Here is an 18,836-nt window from a genome sequence, read left to right on the forward strand (position 1 = left end):
AGTAATCTACAGACACTGACCATTCTTTTCCCTTGAGTCAGTATTGTTGGCAAAGCGATGAATTCCTTCCCATTTTAATCTGGTAGCAATAAAGATAAAACAGTTAGTGTAAATATAGAAAGAGGTGGTGAATGGAGGTATTTTAATCAATTACCCAAGTAGGAGGAAGAATACTGGAAAAGTGTTAGTAGGGTCAAGAAATGAATCATCCTTTAAGGCTGATTAAAACACCCCTCTGCATGTTTTTAAAACCTGATGGAAATTTTATTTTTCTTCCCACTGGGGGGTTATCCTCCCTCTTAGTGGGGCCTGGAGAGCTTCTTTATACAATCCACGTTTAAAAGTGCCTTGCACTAGAATTTCTGACACCCCAGGGAGCGGACAGTGTTGGGCCAATTAGCTGGGTGTTTGGGGCTGAGAGATCAGGGTTCCTCACTGGAACATCTTTCTCAAGCGAGTGGGCAAACCTGATCTACAGCCCGGCCCAGGTGTCCCGGATTCCCACTCATTCTCAGGCCTGCCGGGAACAGCACACTCTGGATTTCTGCCCGTTGTTGTCCTGGACTTGAAGGGATAGGGAGGGGCTGGTCACTTCCTCCGTGCCTGGGCCTGGTTACTCTGTCCCTTCTGATGCTGCTGCTTAACCTGGGCCAGGATGTCTCGGATCTTCCGCTGAGCCATCTGTGGCAAGAACAAGCAAGAAGGTGGGGTGAAGACCTCGAAGGAAAGTCTTCCACGGAAGAGAAGTCATCAGGCCCAGACACAGGCAATAAACAGAACAGGTCACATGGACTCAGAGGAAAGATAAAGAGGAAGAATGAGGGTTGGGGTGACATTTGTTATTTCTTTGCTTCCAGTGAAGCCTGAGCATCCACTGGAAAATACAGCAAACATGGTGGATGTGGGTGGGAGATGGGGTTGGCAGACGTGATGGGAGGAGAAACAGTAGTATAAACCCATTCATCAGAATCTAAAACTTTGACAAAGTTGATACACATTACCGAACCCAAAATAGAATGCCTCGAGTTTCTAGGTAGAAATACATTACATGTTATAGACCAGCGGTCCCCAACTGTTTTGGCACCAGGGAGTAGTTTCATGGAAGACAATTTTTCTTCCATGGATGGGGAGGGGGTGGGGGTGTGGGCCTGGTTTAGGATGAAACCTCAGATCAGCAGTCATTAGTTAGATTCTCATTAGGAGTGCGCAACCTAGATGCCTCCAATGCACTGTGCATCCCTCGAACACTTCACAACAGGGTTCATGCTATGAGAATCTAATGCCCCACTGATCTGACGGGAAGCAGAACTCAGGAGGTAAAGCCTACTCGCCTGCTGCTCACCTCCTGCTGTGTGGCCCAGTACCAGTTCGTGACCCTGGGGCTGGGGACCCCTGTTGTAGAGGGTTGTTGAAGAGGGTCATAACTTAAGAGATCACAAATCCATGCCTCATTTTAATATCCCAGGAAAAGGAATAAAATGTCCAGATATGGCCAGGCGCAGTGGCTCACGCCTGTGTACTCCCAGCACTTTGAGAGGCCGAGGTGGGTGAATCACCTAAGGTCGGGAGTTCAAGAGGAGCCTAGCCAACACGGTGAAACCCCATCTCTACTAAAAATACAAAAATTAGTCGAGTGTGGTGGCGTGTGCCTATAATCCCAGCTACTTGGGAGGCTGAGGCAGAAGAATCATTTGAACGGAAGTTGCAAATGATTGAGGTGAGGAGGTTGAGGTGGAGCTTGCAGTGAGCCAAGATCGTGCCACTGTACTCCAGCCTAGGTGACAAGGTGAAACGCTGTCTCAAAAAAATTTTTTTAAATAAAGTCCAGATATGGGTTAGTCAAAAAGCATAAATATACAAGCTTCACTGTGAAAATGGACAAAATACCAAATCTTTTACTATTTCCTTCTTAAAAGGTTCTTCCCTAAGAATAAAGTTGTATAAGGGAAATCAACTGCAAAATGGGATTCACTTCATAGAATGAAGACCAGAAGAATGTCTCCTTTCCATAAAGGAGTGCTTCCTTTCCTGGTTAAAGAGGAAACTGAGTCTGGGCATTGTGGCTCATGCCTGTAATCCCAGCACTTTGGGAAGCTGAGGCAGTCAGATCACTAGATCGCTTCAGCCTAGGAGTTCAAGACCAGCCTGGGCCACATGGTGAAACCTCATCACTGCAAAAAAAATACAAAAATTAGCTGGGTGTGGTGTTGCCTGCCTGTAGTTCCAACTACTTGTGGGGACTGATATGGGAGGATCACTTGAGCCTGGGAGGTAGAGGCTACAGTGAGCCATGATCACACCACTGCACTCCAACCTGGGAGATAAGAGCAAGACCCTGTCTCCGGGCCGGGCGCGGTGGCTCAAGCCTGTAATCCCAGCACTTTGGGAGGCCGAGGCGGGTGGATCACGAGGTCGAGAGATCGAGACCATCCTGGTCAACATGGTGAAACCCCGTCTCTACTAAAAGTGCAAAAAATTAGCTGGGCATGGTGGCGCGTGCCTGTAATCCCAGCTACTCAGGAGGTTGAGGCAGGAGAATTGCCTGAACCCAGGAGGCGGAGGTTGCGGTGAGCCGAGATCGCGCCATTGCACTCCAGCCTGGGTAACAAGAGCAAAACTCCGTCTCAAAAAAAAAAAAAAAAAAAAAAAAAAAGACCCTGTCTCCATTTAAAAAAAAAAGGCCGGGCGCAGTGGCTCATGCCTATAATCCCAGCACTTTGGGAGGCCAAAGCGGGTGGATCACGAGGTCAAGAGATCGAGACCATCCTGGTCAACATGGTGAAACTCAGTCTCTACTAAAAATTCAAAAAATTAGCTGGGCATGGTAGTGCATGCCTGCAATCCTAGCTACTCAGGAGGCTGAGGCAGGAGAATTGCCCGAACCCAGGAGGCAGAGGTTGCGGTAAGCCGAGATCGCAGTGCCATTGCACTCCAGCCTGGGTAACAAGAGTGAAACACCATCTCAAAAAAAAAAAAAAACAGCTGAATTAAAAAGATCCCATTTATCCTCTTAAGCTTCATTTATAAAATGAAACTGTTGAAGGAATTAAATGAGTTAATATACATAAACCATATTAAAAAAGTGCTGGTTTACGTCAAAGGTACCCATAAGTCTTAGCTATTATTATTATGGCTCTTATTAATATTTTTTTGTTTGTTTTATATATCTATACACAAATACATATGTATGTATTACTGAGATGTAACTAAAGCCTATTTTATTAATACTTCTCAAAGGATTATCAGACAAAGTTACTTATCCAAGGTCACATAGCAGAAAGGCTGTATATGTGAAGTTTGAGGTCAAAGCTCCCTGGTTCCAAAACCTTCATACTTGATGCTATACCACATGGCACTGAAAGCCAAAAATCCAAGAGCCAGTTTGCTCCAATTGCTCTAGCAGCCCCAGCAGACCACAAGCCTGCTGAGATCCAGATATCCTCTATGAATTATAGGAACTGTGATCAACAGTCTCCAAAGTTCTAACACTGACAGATTTAAGATTTTAGGAAAACGGCCGGGTGTGGTGGCTCACGCCTATAATCCCAGCACTTTGGGAGGCCAAGACGGGTGGATCACGAGGTCAAGAGATCGAGACCATCCTGGTCAACATGGTGAAACCCCGTCTCTACTAAAAATACAAAAAATTAGCTGGGCATGGTAGTGCATGCCTGCAATCCTAGCTACTCAGGAGGCTGAGGCAGGAGAATTGCCCGAACCCAGGAGGCAGAGGTTGCGGTAAGCCGAGATCGCAGTGCCATTGCACTCCAGCCTGGGTAACAAGAGTGAAACACCATCTCAAAAAAAAAAAAAAAAACAGCTGAATTAAAAAGATCCCATTTATCCTCTTAAGCTTCATTTATAAAATGAAACTGTTGAAGGAATTAAATGAGTTAATATACATAAACCATATTAAAAAAGTGCTGGTTTACGTCAAAGGTACCCATAAGTCTTAGCTATTATTATTATGGCTCTTATTAATATTTTTTTGTTTGTTTTATATATCTATACACAAATACATATGTATGTATTACTGAGATGTAACTAAAGCCTATTTTATTAATACTTCTCAAAGGATTATCAGACAAAGTTACTTATCCAAGGTCACATAGCAGAAAGGCTGTATATGTGAAGTTTGAGGTCAAAGCTCCCTGGTTCCAAAACCTTCATACTTGATGCTATACCACATGGCACTGAAAGCCAAAAATCCAAGAGCCAGTTTGCTCCAATTGCTCTAGCAGCCCCAGCAGACCACAAGCCTGCTGAGATCCAGATATCCTCTATGAATTATAGGAACTGTGATCAACAGTCTCCAAAGTTCTAACACTGACAGATTTAAGATTTTAGGAAAACGGCCGGGTGTGGTGGCTCACGCCTATAATCCCAGCACTTTGGGAGGCCAAGACGGGTGGATCACAAGGTCAAGAGATCGAGACCATCCTGGTCAACATGGTGAAACCCCGTCTCTACTAAAAATACAAAAATTAGCTGGGCATGGTGGCACACGCCTGTAGTCCCAGCTACTCGGGAGGCTGAGGCAGGAGAATTGCTTGAACTCAGGAGGCGGAGGTTGTGATGAGCCGAGATCGTGCCATTGCACTCCAGCCTGGGTAACAAGAGCGAAACTCTGTCTCAAAAAAAAAAAAAAGATTTTAGGAAAACACCATTAGCTGTCAACCACCTGTTTGCCTGCCTTGTTGAGGTTCAGCAAAATTAGAATCCAATATTGGCCTTTCCTTCTAGGCTCTGGAGCCTGTCCCAGTGCTGGACAGCAATGATGAGTTCTGGGAAAGGATGGGAAGGGTGGAAGAGCAGAAACCAGGGAGGGAACAGCCATTCTGAGAAAAGCAGAGGAATTACATTTCAAAAATGCAATCAATCCAGGGTAATAGTACTGTTATTATTCCATGAACAAAACCAATCTTCTTTCCTAACCAGTGCAGAAAGGGGCTAGGGAGGGACTAACGTTTAATATACTATAGTGTGTGTGTGTGTGTGTGTGTGTATGTGTGTATGTATATATATATATATATATATATATATATATATATATATATATATATATATATGTTACAATATACAATATATGTAGTATGTTATATACTATATATATATATATATATATATGAAAGTTGTCAAATCACTTTCCCCAGAGAGTAATCAGAGGGAATTAAGTCATCCACGCATCCGACTTCTGCATCTGAAAGAGGGTAATAACCTAACCCAGAGGCAGGCAGATGTGGTTGAGGCCACAGGATTTGTCAAGGTCATGCAAGCCAACCTCTGGAGTCTCTGCTTCTCTGCTCCCTGGGCTCCTGCAGCCCTCCCTCCCACAATGGGGGAGCACCATATGTACCTGACTGGCATAGAAATGTCCGATGATTTTCACGATGACCTGGTCGTTCTCATCAGGGGTCTGGTCTCTTGGCACTACCACCTCAGCTGCTGTCAAATTCTGCAACTCGTTCACCTGGGGGTGGCCAGAGAGGAGCTCAGGGTGCCATCAAAAAAGCATGGGTGGGGTTGGAGGGAGGAGCCAGGGTGACTAATGGGGAGCAACTGGAAGAGTCAGGAGCTGAGCTTGGGGAGTAGAATCAAGTAAATGAACAAATCAGGAGACCTGAAGTTGAGCAGCACAGAAGCCCAGAGAGAGCTGCTGGGATTGGAGACCAAGGCCCAGGACTTTCAACCTGGCCCTCCAGCTCACCGTTTTGCCACCTTTGCCAATGACCCGGCCAGCTGCCGATGCTGGCACCCGTATGTGGGTTTCCAGCTTCACTTCCTCCTTGGGACCAAAGAAGTTCTCCTCCTTGAGTTTGCCATAGATTCTTCCCTGAGCCTGGGAAGAGGAGGTAATTGTTAATCAGTGGATCATGTATCTGTGACAAAAAGGAAAAGTGGGGAAAAGGAAGTATAGCCCCCAAGCTCTGGCCCACAGGCCCTCCCCATCCTAGGCGGGCCAACCATCTAAGACAGCTGAAGGGCAAGGCGCAGGTGGGCAGCTTGTCAGCATTCCTTCTGCTCAGCTATCACACTGGAGACCCTGGGTGGAGATTATGAGTTATGAGTAAGCAAATAAACACTTCCCAAGGGAAAAAATATTTCCCAGAGGAACGTAATTCACAAGCTACAAACCAGACCTATGGGGTCTAGGATGATTACATTTATCTGGACATGGCATTGACCAGCATTTCAAGGCCCTAAATGGCAACTAATCAAGTCACACAGAGGGCAGGGCTGCCTGACACTCCAGTGGCCCAGAGAGCTGTCCCAGTCCTCTATAGGTTAAGTTAAGCTAATAGATGGTTCATTTTTTGGGCTGTCTGATCAGAAGTTCAAGAACCTTAGGATTTAGTGGGGACATAAAAGAAGAGAAATCTGGCATCAAAGGCCTTCCTTAGAAATGAAGGCAGAGTGCAAATAAGATGCTGTCAGACTTCTTTCCTTCCCATCTTCTTCTGTTGACTTTAAAAAGGGAAGTGGAGGCCGGGCGCGGTGGCTCAAGCCTGTAATCCCAGCACTTTGGGAGGCCGATGCAGGTGGATCACGAAGTCAGGAGATCGAGACCATCCCAGTCAACATGGTGAAACCCCGTCTCTACTAAAAATACAAAAATGAGCCAGGCATGGTGACGCATGCCTGTAATCCCAGCTACTGAGGAGGCTGAGGCAGGAGAATTGCCTGAACCCAGGAGGCGAAGGTTGCAGTGAGCCGAGATCGCGCCATTGCACTCCAGCCTGGGTAACAAGAGCGAAACTCCGTCTCTAAATAAATAAATAAATAAATAAATAAATAAATAAAAATTAAAAGGGAAGTGGAAGTCAACAGAAATTGAGTTTGATGTCAATTTGAAAATAGATCTGCTGCCCTTTATCCTGCAGGGAAGGCTTAAAGATATGATGAGGACTTGATGGCTAAAGGCAAACTGCCCCAGCCTTTTTCCTACCACAGAGGAAATACCCAACCTCAATTCCTTCATGCTCAGCTTGGAAAACAATAAAGACCAAAACCTTGAATTGGGCCTCCGGCGGTCCAGTGATAATAACCATACGAACTTTGGAGTCAGGTGTTTCAGGTGGTGCAATCTAAAGAGCAAAAAAAAGCTAATCAATGATGGACCCACTATGGGAAGACCCCCACCATATCCACTTCATCCAGTTCCCCTTTACAACCCTTACTTGCACTACCCATTCTGAAGACTTAGGAAAGGAAGAACAAAGACCCTGAAGCCCACATCATCACCTCTGCACGCCAGAATTATTAGGAGGGCAGAGGTGGTCAGTTAGAAGGACTGGCTTCGACGACATTTTCTAAGTAGGACCTCCTACCCCCTCCACCTACCAATCTTCTGATCTCCCAGAGAGGTTTCAGTGGAGTATTGCCAACAGGTAAGGACACAAATAAAATGACCAATGGATAGAGGACAGTGACTGCTCCACTGAAGAACAATCAAGGTTTATGCCCAACGCCTTTAAGACAACTGAAGTGACTGGGTTTAGTTTATGAAAATTAACAGTACCTTTGTTTCACTATGACAGATCTCCCTTCTCTCTCTCCTAGACACTGGCCAGGGAAAGTGACAAATAATCAACACTTGGTGTTACTATGTGAGCCAAAGTCTTTGGCTGCATAGCTTCATAATATTGTACTGATAAGGAAAGTGAGGCTCGAATCACATAGCATATTGGGGGAAGGGGTGATAAAGTGGGTCTGGGATTTGAACCCAAGTCTATTTGTGTTAGAACCTAAGTTTCCTTTCTATGTTATAAACCTGCCCAACCCAGCCTGAAAACCCAGAAGCACTGAAGCCATTCCATGGGGATCAAGCAAGGTCAAAAACAAAGAGGACTGCAATTCTATGGGGGAAAGGCCCCTCAAGAGACATGGAATTCTCCAATGAGTATGGGGAATCTGGGAGAAAGTATAGAGTGATAGAAGCAGAGCCCCCTGCCTTTCCAGAAACAGGAAGACCCACAGAGCAGATCACCTTGATGGAGGCGCTGGCAAACCGGGAAAGCTGTTTGATGTGCTGCCCCTTCTTGCCGATGATGGCGCCCACCGCCTGGGCGGGAATAAACACCTGCACCATCTCCTGCTCGGGAGCCTGCTGCCAGGACAGAGGGTGTTATTAGCTGGGGGCCCAAGGAGCAGGGCCCAGAAACCCTCCATTCCCCTGCCTTGCATCCTCACTCAACAAAGAAGGAGTAAAGGGAAAAGGCCAGGAAAGAGTGAGGGAACGGTGCTGCCTGTACCTGGGCAGCATTCTAGGCAGACACTTGGGAGCCTCAGCCCGTGGCTAGAAGCAATAGAGAGGAGGGACACCCCTGAGCCCTTCCTTCCCTCTGCCTGCAAATTTGCCAAGCATTCAAATCCCATAGGGTGCTGGACCCCCCCCTGTTAAAGGAGGCTACATATGGGCCTCATATGGGCCTAGGAGTCCCATGTAATAAGCGCTTCCACCTACCATAAAGGAGCTATACGGAGCAGCCCCGGTAACACTGCTGGGAGGTGGCGGGACTGCGCTGGATGAGGCTGGGAAAAGACCTACAGCAGCCAGGTTCAGGCCAGGGATCAGGTGAGACTGAAGCTGTGGAAAAAAGGTGAGGAGGAGGAGTCAGCACACCCTGACAGGGCCTGGTAGTCCCTTGTGTGTGGCTGAACCAGAAGGGCAAGTAGCCCCAGAGTAAATGAGCCTAAAACATGAATTACATGCTTTTGCACAAAAGCGTACTTTGTGCTTTTCATACACTTTCACCTACACACTTCGGTGTGGAATTTTAAGTGATACGATGTTCTCACTGGACTAAGGGCAAGCAACAGCAATCAGAAATACCAAACAGTTACACAACCTCAAATCCTTTCTCTCTGGCTGTTCAGACTGCTGGAGACAGACAATAGACTCATGACACTCTACTATAATGCCCCTATATAAGAAGGTACAGAAACAGAGTTCCATTTGACTTCCAGGACTCTGGTTCTAAAAATTTTTGGTCTGTACCCCAACCCCAAGTCTCCTTTAAAAAATTAGATAAGCTGCATGCAGTGGCTCATGCTTATAATCCTAGTACTTTGGGAGGCCAAGGCAGGAGAATCGCTTGAGCCCAGGAGTTCAAGACCAACCTGGGTGACACAGCAAGACCCTGTCTCAAAAAAGTAAAATTTTAAAAAATTAGCTGGGCATGGTGGTGCACACCTGTAGTCTCCTAGGTACTTGGGAGGCTGAGGCAGGAGTATCCCTTGAGCCCAGGAGGTCAAGGCTGCAGTAAGCTATGATCGTGCCACTGTGCTCCAACCTGGGCAACAGAGCAAGACCCTGTCTCAATAAAAAAGACATAAAATAAAAATCAGATGAAAATGATGAACCTCCCCATTTCACTAAAGTGCACACAAACACAAATTGTACACATACTTGGAATCACAGGACTGAAAGCCCAAGAATGGACCCCTACCCTAGGAACCAGGTGAAGAATCCTTGCTAATTAAATACAATTTAAAAACCTATTTCTGACTGCCAAGGTCCAAAAGCATCAACTAAAGCTTCAAGGCTACATGGCACAGGGCACGTATCCATCACCCCGTACCCCACAAGCTGCTATTGCTAAGACTCAGGAAAGGATAACCAGAGGATACTAGCCCAGCACTCACGCTCATGGCAGCCACATCATTCTCGTAGGCCTCTCGAACTTTCTTCATTATTTCCTGCTCAGCCCTGCAACAATTCTCAATGGCCCCCTTCACAGTGATGGTCCTCTCAGGGTTGTAGAGGGTAAGGTCCTGCAACCTGGCAGGAAGAGCAGAGCCATGTCCTTTTACTGGCAGGCCAGGACCAGGCCCCAGAAGGAACAAAGACAAGAGGCCAGCTGAGTCACAGGCATACGATTTCTGCAGGCTATTCAACTTCGGGCAAACAACTCTGCAACTCCAGTATTTGGTGTCCCCAGTTTGTAACCAGGGCAGGGGGTAAGATGGAAGGAGATGACAACACCCAGCTCAAACCCCTCTGTTAGCAAATGGATCCAATCGCAGACAGATTATGGTTGCTGGTCAAACAGGAAAGAGAATTGTGCCGCCAAGTTTCTCCATTGATTCTACACAATCCATGTTCTGTACCTTTTTGGACAAGAGCAACTACTTTGCCCACAGGCTAGTCTCTGATGAAATGAACAGGCACACTGCTTGCAGCAGCAGCCCGCCACAGACAGAGAAGGGCCAAAGTCACTCCTCAGTCCCTAGCTCCGAGTTGCAGGCTGTCCTCGAGCCACAGAGAAACAGGGCTGTGATGTGGTTGGACACGGACTACAGAGGCAGCACCCTACAACACTCCCACCCCATATGGCAGTGGTAATGGGCATATCCAGTCTTCACAGAGATTTTTTAAATACTCTTTACCACTTTGGCTATTTTTCTTCAAGAGGCAGAAGGAGCATCAATTTTAAAAGAGCACACATGTCAAGGTTCCATGAAGAAATGCTGACCCTGGCCCGCATGCATACCCCACTCGTAAACAGGGAAACAGAAGAGAGCCTTACGAAGAAATGGTGATTTTTGTTTCGGTGTCTTGCTCCACCTTTTTCAGGTTCCGTCCTTCCTTGCCAATGAGACGCCCCACAAAGTTATTATGGGCCAGGATCTTCAGGGGTACCTCATCAGCCCTTGGGAAGACAAGGGAAGAAGTAGAAGACAAAAGCTCCTTCAATTGTGGCCATGATGAAGACTCAATTAACATGCCACTCCAGACCCCCAGATTTGGCATTTTCAAGTAAAACATCTCAAAACTTATCATACTGCACACTTAAAAAAATGTGTGATTTATTATATATGAATTGAATATCAATAAAGCCAATTTGTTTTTAGCAGTGAACTGCTCAAAAAAAGAAAAAAGAAAAAGCCAATTTATTTTATTTTATTTTTTGAGATAGGGTCTCACTCTATAGCCCAGGCTGGTGTGCAGTGGCACACTATCAAGGCTCATCACAGCCTTGACCTCCTAGGGTCAAGCCATCCTCCTTTCTCAGCCTTCCCAGTACCTGGGACTACAGGCACTGTCCACCACACCCAACTTACTTTTCTATTTTCTGTAGAGGTGAGGTTTCACTATGCTGCCCAGGCTGGTTTAGAACTTCTAGCCTCCCAAAGTGCTGGGATGAGAGGCATGAGCCACTGTGCCCAGCCAATAAAGCTATTTAAAACAGCACAAGTGTATAAAGAAGCATCTGTAAGCAGATTTCTTCCATTACTGTTTTCTGATAAGGAAAAATTTTAAACAATTCAAATACCCATCAAGAAATAGGATATTTATTACATCAACTATGGATAGCTATACTGTGGAATTCTCTATAAGAACAATGAGGTCTGTCCATAAGTACTAATACATGTGCTGATACAGAAAATGAAAAAACGTATAGAAGAGCCTGTTCAGTGTGATTCTCTTTGAGCTAAAACTCATGTGCACACATGTAGGCACGCATACACATACCTGTGAGTGCACAGAATTTTTAGGTTATACAACAGGAGTAAGAAGGGGTGGGGTGTGGTGGCACACACCTGTAATCCCAGCACTTTGGGAAGCCAAGGTGGAGGGTCACTTGAGTCCAGAAGTTCAAGACCAGCCTGGGTGATATGGCAAAACCCCATCTCTACAAAAATCACAAAAATCTAGCCAGGCGTGGTGGCACCTGCCTGCTGTCCTAGCTACTCAGAAGGCTGAGGCAGAGGATGCAGTAAGCCAAAATCACGCCACTATACCCCAGCCTAAGTGACAGAGCCCTGTAAGAAGATTTTCTCAGTTCACATCTTTCTGTGCGATTGCTGAGTGTATTTCCTGTATGTCTGTATTACTGCTATAGAGTTGAGTTGGGGAGGCTCAACTGGACTGGCAGCCCCTGAGGATCCAAGAAAAAAGCTAGAGCCTTACGTTTTGGTGTCCTTGGCCTCTTTATGCATAATCTCCAAGATCATCTTACAGGCAGAAGAGCAGCCCTCGGGGGTGGAGTGCACACTGATAGCTTTTTCAGCTGCACCCGCATTCTCCTTCCTATGCACGTCTATCCTGGGGGTCACAAGGACAAGTCTGGTTAGTTGTCCCCAGTGATACCAGTACTTCAGGCTCCCCACCACCACTAGCACTCCTCAGTCAAAGGCATAGAAACTGCTCTTCTTGGAACAAGGTCAAGCAAGTACAAATTTGGAAAGAGCAATGAGAGGACTGGAGAAACATGACCCATCTGTTACTCTGGATTCTGTCTTAGACCAGCAATGTCTCGATCCAGATGTGGTTGGTAGCTAGGCACAGTGGCTCACAGCTATAACCCCAGCACATCTGGAGGCCGAGGCAGGTAGATCACTTGAGGCCAGGAGTTTGAAACCAGCCTGGCTAGCAAGGGAAAATCCCGTCTCTACTAAAAATAGAAAAAAATTAGCTGGGCGTGATGGTACACACCTGTAATCCCAGCTACTCAGGAGGCTGAGGCACAAGAATTGCTTGAACCTGGGAGGTGGGGGTTGCAGTGAGCTGAGATCACGCCATTGCACTCCAGCTTGGGCAACGGAGTGAGACTCTGTCTCAAAAAAATAAATAAATAAGGCCGGGCGCGGTGGCTCAAGCCTGTAATCCCAGCACTTTGGGAGGCCGAGGCGGGTGGATCACGAGGTCAAGGGATCGAGACCATCCTGGTCAACATGGTGAAACCCTGTCTCTACTAAAAATACAAAAAAAATTAGCTGGGCATGGTGGCGCGTGCCTGTAATCCCAGCTACTCAGGAGGCTGAGGCAGGAGAATTGCCTGAACCCAGGAGGCGGAGGTTGCGGTGAGCCGAGATCGCGCCATTGCACTCCAGCCTGGGTAACAAGAGTGAAATTCTGTCTCAAAAAAATAAATAAATAAATAAATAAAAATAAAAACAAAAATAATTTAAAAAAAAAAAAGGTGGTTATGGAGAAGAACACAGCCAATGACACAAATGCAAGGGTGGGAATTACCAGCCCACAGCTCCGAAGCTGCATTTCTGCTTGAAACAAATATAAAGAGAAGACAGTGCCTCAAACTCAAAGTAAATAACAAGTTTACTATAATAAGGACATAATGTGACCTTTCTTTGCCGATGAGTACACTGATCAGCTATAAAGATCAGAGAAAGAAAGTGGCTGTGGCAGAATGGGAGATGGGACACAATTATGAGGGTCTTGGCTTTGGACAGGTTGGCCAGCCGTCTTACCACATTAAATCACACAGCACTGAGGAGTGGCTGACATATCAAAATGAGGTCTGCTTGGAAACTTTCTATGAAACTTAACATGAGAAATTATAGAACCTCTCTTACTAATAAGAGTGTATGACCCAGCACCCCAGACCCACTCTCCGTGCCCATCTGACCTCCCTTTCCCACAAGGCTGGGATTGGAAGCAGTGACCCTTTGAATGCTCCAGGCGACATTTCCTAAAAGGTAAATGTTGATGTCCCCAGCATGCTTCCAGGAGGCCTCTTTAAGTACCGACCATTGTTTTCTAGCACCCAGCCTCCATTCCCTAGGAGCCAAGACTCACTTGGACTGGGTCTGTTTTGTGATGTTGCGGATGGTGGCCCCCTCCTTGCCAATGATGGCACCCACATACTGGGTGGGCACCAGGAGTCGAAGGGGGATGTCCACTTGCTGCTGCTTGGCTGGAGCCCCCGCTGCCACAGGTGAGCCCTGGCGGGGCTGACCCCGGGAGCCAAAGCCTCCGCGGCGCCCATTCTCAGGTCCCTGTGCTATCTGCTCATCAGGGATGTAGGAGACCTTCAGGGCATGGTTCTCCAACTGGTGGCCGTTCAGCTTCATGATGGCTCTAGGGACAGAGTAAGAGCCTACAGGTCATTCCAATCCATGCCAATCAAACCATATGCTCTCTTGGCCAAAGCACTCTAATACGTTACAGCTTGGAACACACTAAAGAAAAGGAGAAGCTGGGTGTGGTGGCTCACGCCAGTAATCCCAGCACTTTGTAAGGCCGAGGCGGACGGATCACGAGGTCAAGAGATCCAGACCATCCTGGCCAACATGGTGAAACCCTATCTCTACCAAAAATACAAAAACTAGCCGGGCAAGGTGGCACACGCCTGTAGTCACCTGGGAGACTGAGGCAGGAGAATCGCTTGAACCTTGGAGGCAGAGGTTGCAGTGAGCTGATCACAGTCCACTGCACTCCAGCCTGGTGACAGAGAAAGACTCTGTCTCAAAAAAAAAAGAAAAAAAAAGAAAAGAAAAGAAAGAAAGAAAATGAGATAGCTACCTGCCCCACCACCCCCACCTTCATCTTTCAGAACTTTCCAGTCTAAATAGCATCAAAGACTTCAAAGGAAAGGCACGTAAATACAGTGATCCCTAACACTTAGTTGGGATTTATTGTTCACAAAGGCCTTCTACTGGAACCATCAGAGAAATGCGCTTCCAGTACAATAGAGAGTATAGGATTCTGCCAGCCTAAAAAGGAAGAGCAAGCCATTGATCTCAAAGTACTCCCATGCCAACTGGAAAGCATACCACAGACCTGAAGAGGCTCCACGAAACTGACACACAGACTTTCTGGATTGAGAAACCAGAAACCGCCACCGCTGCAGGGGCACACCTCAGGGAGGCACCACATGCTGGGGCCCCAAGCGCATGCGCGGAGCACTGCGCACAGAGAGGCTGCGGTCTCAGCTGACCAGCCAGCCAACCCACCACAGGCTGCTGGCCCAGACCGCTGCCCACTCTCGGTGCCCATACGCACAGGCTCCCAGGGCAAAGATAACTGAGTTTCCTCACCTTCCTACGACAAGGTGCGGAAACCAACTGCTAACTACTACATAATTAATCCTAATTTTAGAGATGATGAAACCAAGATCAAAGAACAGTGAAATGTATACATGTAGAATTCAAACGTTAATCCTGCTCTAGCAAATCCTAACTGTGAGATTCGATTGACTCAAGAATGTGTGTTTGCTTTATCTTAATTATGAAAGTTTTTTTAAAAATAAAAGATCTTTGGGCTGGGCGCGGTGGCTCAAGCCTGTAATCCCAGCACTTTGGGAGGCCGAGGCAGGTGGATCACAAGGTCGAGAGATCGAGACCATCCTGGTCAACATGGTGAAACCCCATCTCTACTAAAAATACAAAAAATTAGCTGGGCATGGTGGTGTGTGCCTGTAATCCCAGCTACTCAGGAGGCTGAGGCAGGAGAATTGCCTGAACCCAGGAGGTGGAGGTTGCAGTGAGCCGAGATCGTGCCATTGCACTCCAGCCTGGGTAACAAGAGCGAAACTCCTCCTCAAAAAAATAAATAAATAAATAAATAAATAAATAAAAGATCTTTATTTCAGAAAAAAATTAGTATTTCCATAATTAAGATAAAGCAAACACACATTCTTGAGTTCACTATTTAAGGAGACATACTATAAATAACTTCCATGAATATCAGAGTTCCTAAATGTCATTTGAATATTTGCCTACAGGCTTATGGGAAACCTTCTGAGGCCTTCTCTTTGCAGAAATTCCAGTTTTTCTGAATTCTTCCTTCCTTCAGGTATTCCATTTTGCATTCTTCATAAAAGGCTGGACCATTACAGTGAGCAGTTAGACATTCTTTCAACGCAGAATTTTCTTTCCAGCATTTTCCTCCATCAAGATTCCAGAATTAGGCTGGGCGTGGTGGCTCAAGCCTGTAATCCCAGCACTTTGGGAGGCCGAGGCGGGTGGACCACGAGGTCAAGAGATCGAGACCATCCTGGTCAACATGGTGAAACCCCGTCTCTACTAAAAATACAAAAAATTTAGCTGGGCATGGTGGCACGTGCCTGTAATCCCAGCTGCTCAGGAGGCTGAGGCAGGAGAATTGTCTGAACCCAGGAGGCGGAGGTTGCGGTGAGCCGAGATCGCGCCATTGCACTCCAGCCTGGGTAACAAGAGCGGAACTCCATCTCAAAAAAAACCAAAAAGAGGCCGGGCGCGGTGGCTCAAGCCTGTAATCCCAGCACTTTGGGAGGCCGAGGCGGATGGATCACGAGGTCAAGAGATCGAGACCAACCTGGTCATCATGGTGAAACCCCATCTCTACTAAAAATACAAAAAATTAGCTGGACATGGTGGCGCGTGCCTGTAATCCCAGCTACTCAGGAGGCTGAGGCAGGAGAATTGCCTGAACCCAGGAGGCAGAGGGTGCGGTGAGCCGAGATTGCACCATTGCACTCCAGCCTGGGTAACAAGAGCGAAACTCCGTCTCAAAAAAAGAAAAAAAAAAAGATTCCAGAATTATTGCAATATTTGGTAAAATCTTGAACTTGTTCAGAACACCTCTCTCTGGCCTTTTCCTTCATTATTTTAGGGATCAAAACATCTTTTTCGACATGTCTGAGATGCTGCTTTAAAAACTTGCAGTGTAGCCGGGCGCGGTGGCTCAAGCCTGTAATCCCAGCACTTTGGGAGGCCGAGGCGGGTGGATCACGAGGTCGAGAGATCGAGACCATTCTGGTCAACATGGTGAAACCCCGTCTCTACTAAAAATACAAAAAATTAGCTGGGCATGGTGGCATGTGCCTGTAATCCCAGCTACTCAGGAGGCTGAGGCAGGAGAATTGCCTGAACCCAGGAGGCGGAGGTTGCGGTGAGCCGAGATCGTGCCATTGCACTCCAGCCTGGGTAACAAGAGCGAAACTCCGTCTCAAAAAAAAATAAATAAATAAATAAATAAAATAAAATAAAATAAAAACTTGCAGTGTCGGCTGCGCGCGGTGGCTCACGCCTGTAATCCCAGCACTTTGGGAGGCTGAGGTGGGTGGATCACGAGGTCAGGAGTTCAAGACCAGCCTGATCAACATGGTGAAACCTCGTCTCTACTTAAATTAAAAAACAAAAACAAAAAAAACTTGCAGTGTCTTCCTCTTGTTTCTGACACAAAATTCTAACTCCTTGAAATGGTTTACATGACATTTCATGAGTCATAACTGAAACCCCTCCACAGCCATGGCACACACTTCTCTTTGATCTCAATTCTTTCCTGTAGTCGTTGCTTAAGTTACTGTTTTTCAAATTTCATGGCAACCAATCAGAAAGTTGTTAAATTTATATGCGGGGTCAAGTGCCATCTCAGCGGGTGGAGAAGCAGCAATTGAGGAACTCTTCTAATGAGCTTCTGGTCTCACCAAAAAAAAAAAAAAAAAAAAAAAAATGCAGTCTCGAAATTTTAGTTCCTCTGCAATTCCCATTGTCTTTTTCTTTCTTTCTGTTGATGGAACACTTCACAAATGTTCGTGCCGCCTTTGCGCAGGAGTCATGCTAACCTCTGTACTGTTCAAATTTTAGTATATGTGCTGCCGAAGGGAACACCCCATTGTCTTTTATGCTACCTCTCCTTCCACAGTCTCCAGAAACCCCTAACCGCCCACTTGGCTCTGGGGCCACAATCTCACAACCCGCCCCAACCCAAAGGGGTCCGCAAGCACTGAGCTTAAAACCACACACCACCAGCAGATGCCGGAGCCCAAACCCATCACAAAGCCAACTTTCAAAATTACCAAGTCTGCTGGCAGCCATTTACTACCTGCTATATACTTGCCAAGCTCTACACCAGTAGCATCGGGTCAAACCTACACCAGTTGACCCAGAGGGACGATGCGGCCGCCATGATAACTGAGTTAGTAAACCCCCTGGCGGTGTGAAATTATTACCAGGCCGAGACCAGCCTGGGGCCTCCACAACCGCTCGTGCAGTCCTGTGCCCTCCTGTGCCCTCCCGCAAGGAGATCTGTCCCCCGAACTTGCCTTCCAGCCATTTAGGGCTTTTGACCATTTTCCTGTTGCCTGCCACCAAGCTACTGCTAGGTATCCTGGCTGGAATCTGACTCACCTCCAGCAAACTGGTCAGGGCGGAGGCCCGGGTCAGCTTCCTGCAGGAACTTTTAGAAGGCCAGCAATCCGAAAAATGGCACGGACGGCGGCCTAGGGGTGACCTCAGAGGGCAGGGCGCCCCCATTCCCAGCGCAAGTGCCCAAGCCCACCCATCGTGCCCCAGCCACCGCCGCCACTGCAGGTGCACACCCTCAGGGAAGCGCCACATGCTGGGGCCCCATGCGCATGCGCGCAGCCTTGAGCGCAGAGAGGCTGCGCGGTCTCAGCCGACCAGCCAACCAGCCAACCCGCCGCAGGCTACTGGCCCAGAACGGCGCCCCATATGCACAGGCTCCCAGGGCAAATGAGTTAGGACACCAGTATTCCAATCTCAGTTCTATTGCTCACTAGTTAAGTGAAGCAGGAAGCTTACAACCTAGTCTAAAACTAAGTCTCATCAACTGTAAAGGGAAATTTGATACTTGTGCCCTGCCTACCTTACAGCTAATACCTTTAGATCTGTAATCCACTTTGAATTAATTTGTGTTCAGTGTAAGGTAGAAGTCCGAATTCATCTTTTGTCATGTGGATATCATCAAATTGCCCCAGCGCCATTTGTTGAAAACACCTTATCTTTCCTAATAAATTGTCTTTTTAGCACTTTATGTGAAAATAAAAACAAAAACTTGCTGATCATAAACATAAAGGCTTATTTCTAGGCTCTGAATTCTATTCCGTTGATCAGTATGTTTATCCTGATGCCAGTACCACACTAATTTGATTACCAAAGCTTTCATGTAAGTTTTAAAATCAAGACTGTTAAGGATTTTCTGGGTCCCTTGCATTTCTTCATGATCATCTTTGTCAATGTCAGCCAAAACTGCCTATTTTACAGGATTTTATGTGACAATCACAAGTGAAAGCATGTAATAAATTAAGGGATTTGTCATTTTTACACCTATTAAGTCTGGCACCTCGTTTGGTTGAATCCACCTC

At 46.7% G+C, this 18,836-nt stretch overlaps 1 protein-coding gene, 1 non-coding gene and 1 pseudogene across 2 annotated transcripts in view; all 3 read right to left on the reverse strand.

Moving 5' to 3' along the window:
- Window positions 1-454: 454 nt before the first annotated feature.
- The window catches only part of IGF2BP1 (insulin like growth factor 2 mRNA binding protein 1), a 58,739-nt gene continuing 40,357 nt past the window's right edge, over window positions 455-18,836 (reverse strand). Inside the window, exons 6-15 of the mRNA XM_003931240.3 lie at window positions 13,544-13,825; window positions 11,915-12,049; window positions 10,530-10,652; window positions 9,646-9,781; window positions 8,465-8,587; window positions 7,988-8,107; window positions 7,011-7,085; window positions 5,708-5,839; window positions 5,357-5,470; window positions 455-681 (exon numbers count right to left, since the gene is read on the reverse strand). Coding sequence (XP_003931289.1) covers window positions 589-681; window positions 5,357-5,470; window positions 5,708-5,839; window positions 7,011-7,085; window positions 7,988-8,107; window positions 8,465-8,587; window positions 9,646-9,781; window positions 10,530-10,652; window positions 11,915-12,049; window positions 13,544-13,825 — 1,333 coding nt within the window. The 3' untranslated portion in view covers window positions 455-588. The remainder of the gene's footprint in view (window positions 682-5,356; window positions 5,471-5,707; window positions 5,840-7,010; window positions 7,086-7,987; window positions 8,108-8,464; window positions 8,588-9,645; window positions 9,782-10,529; window positions 10,653-11,914; window positions 12,050-13,543; window positions 13,826-18,836) is intronic.
- LOC120366769 (COX assembly mitochondrial protein homolog) lies at window positions 15,442-17,099 on the reverse strand (annotated as a pseudogene).
- LOC120367002 (U6 spliceosomal RNA) lies at window positions 17,237-17,340 on the reverse strand. The gene has a single exon (XR_005581506.1). It is a non-coding gene; the product is annotated as a U6 spliceosomal RNA (small nuclear RNA).

Source organism: Saimiri boliviensis, chromosome 17 (assembly GCF_048565385.1).
Source record: "Saimiri boliviensis isolate mSaiBol1 chromosome 17, mSaiBol1.pri, whole genome shotgun sequence".
Taxonomy (NCBI): Eukaryota; Metazoa; Chordata; class Mammalia; order Primates; family Cebidae; genus Saimiri; species Saimiri boliviensis.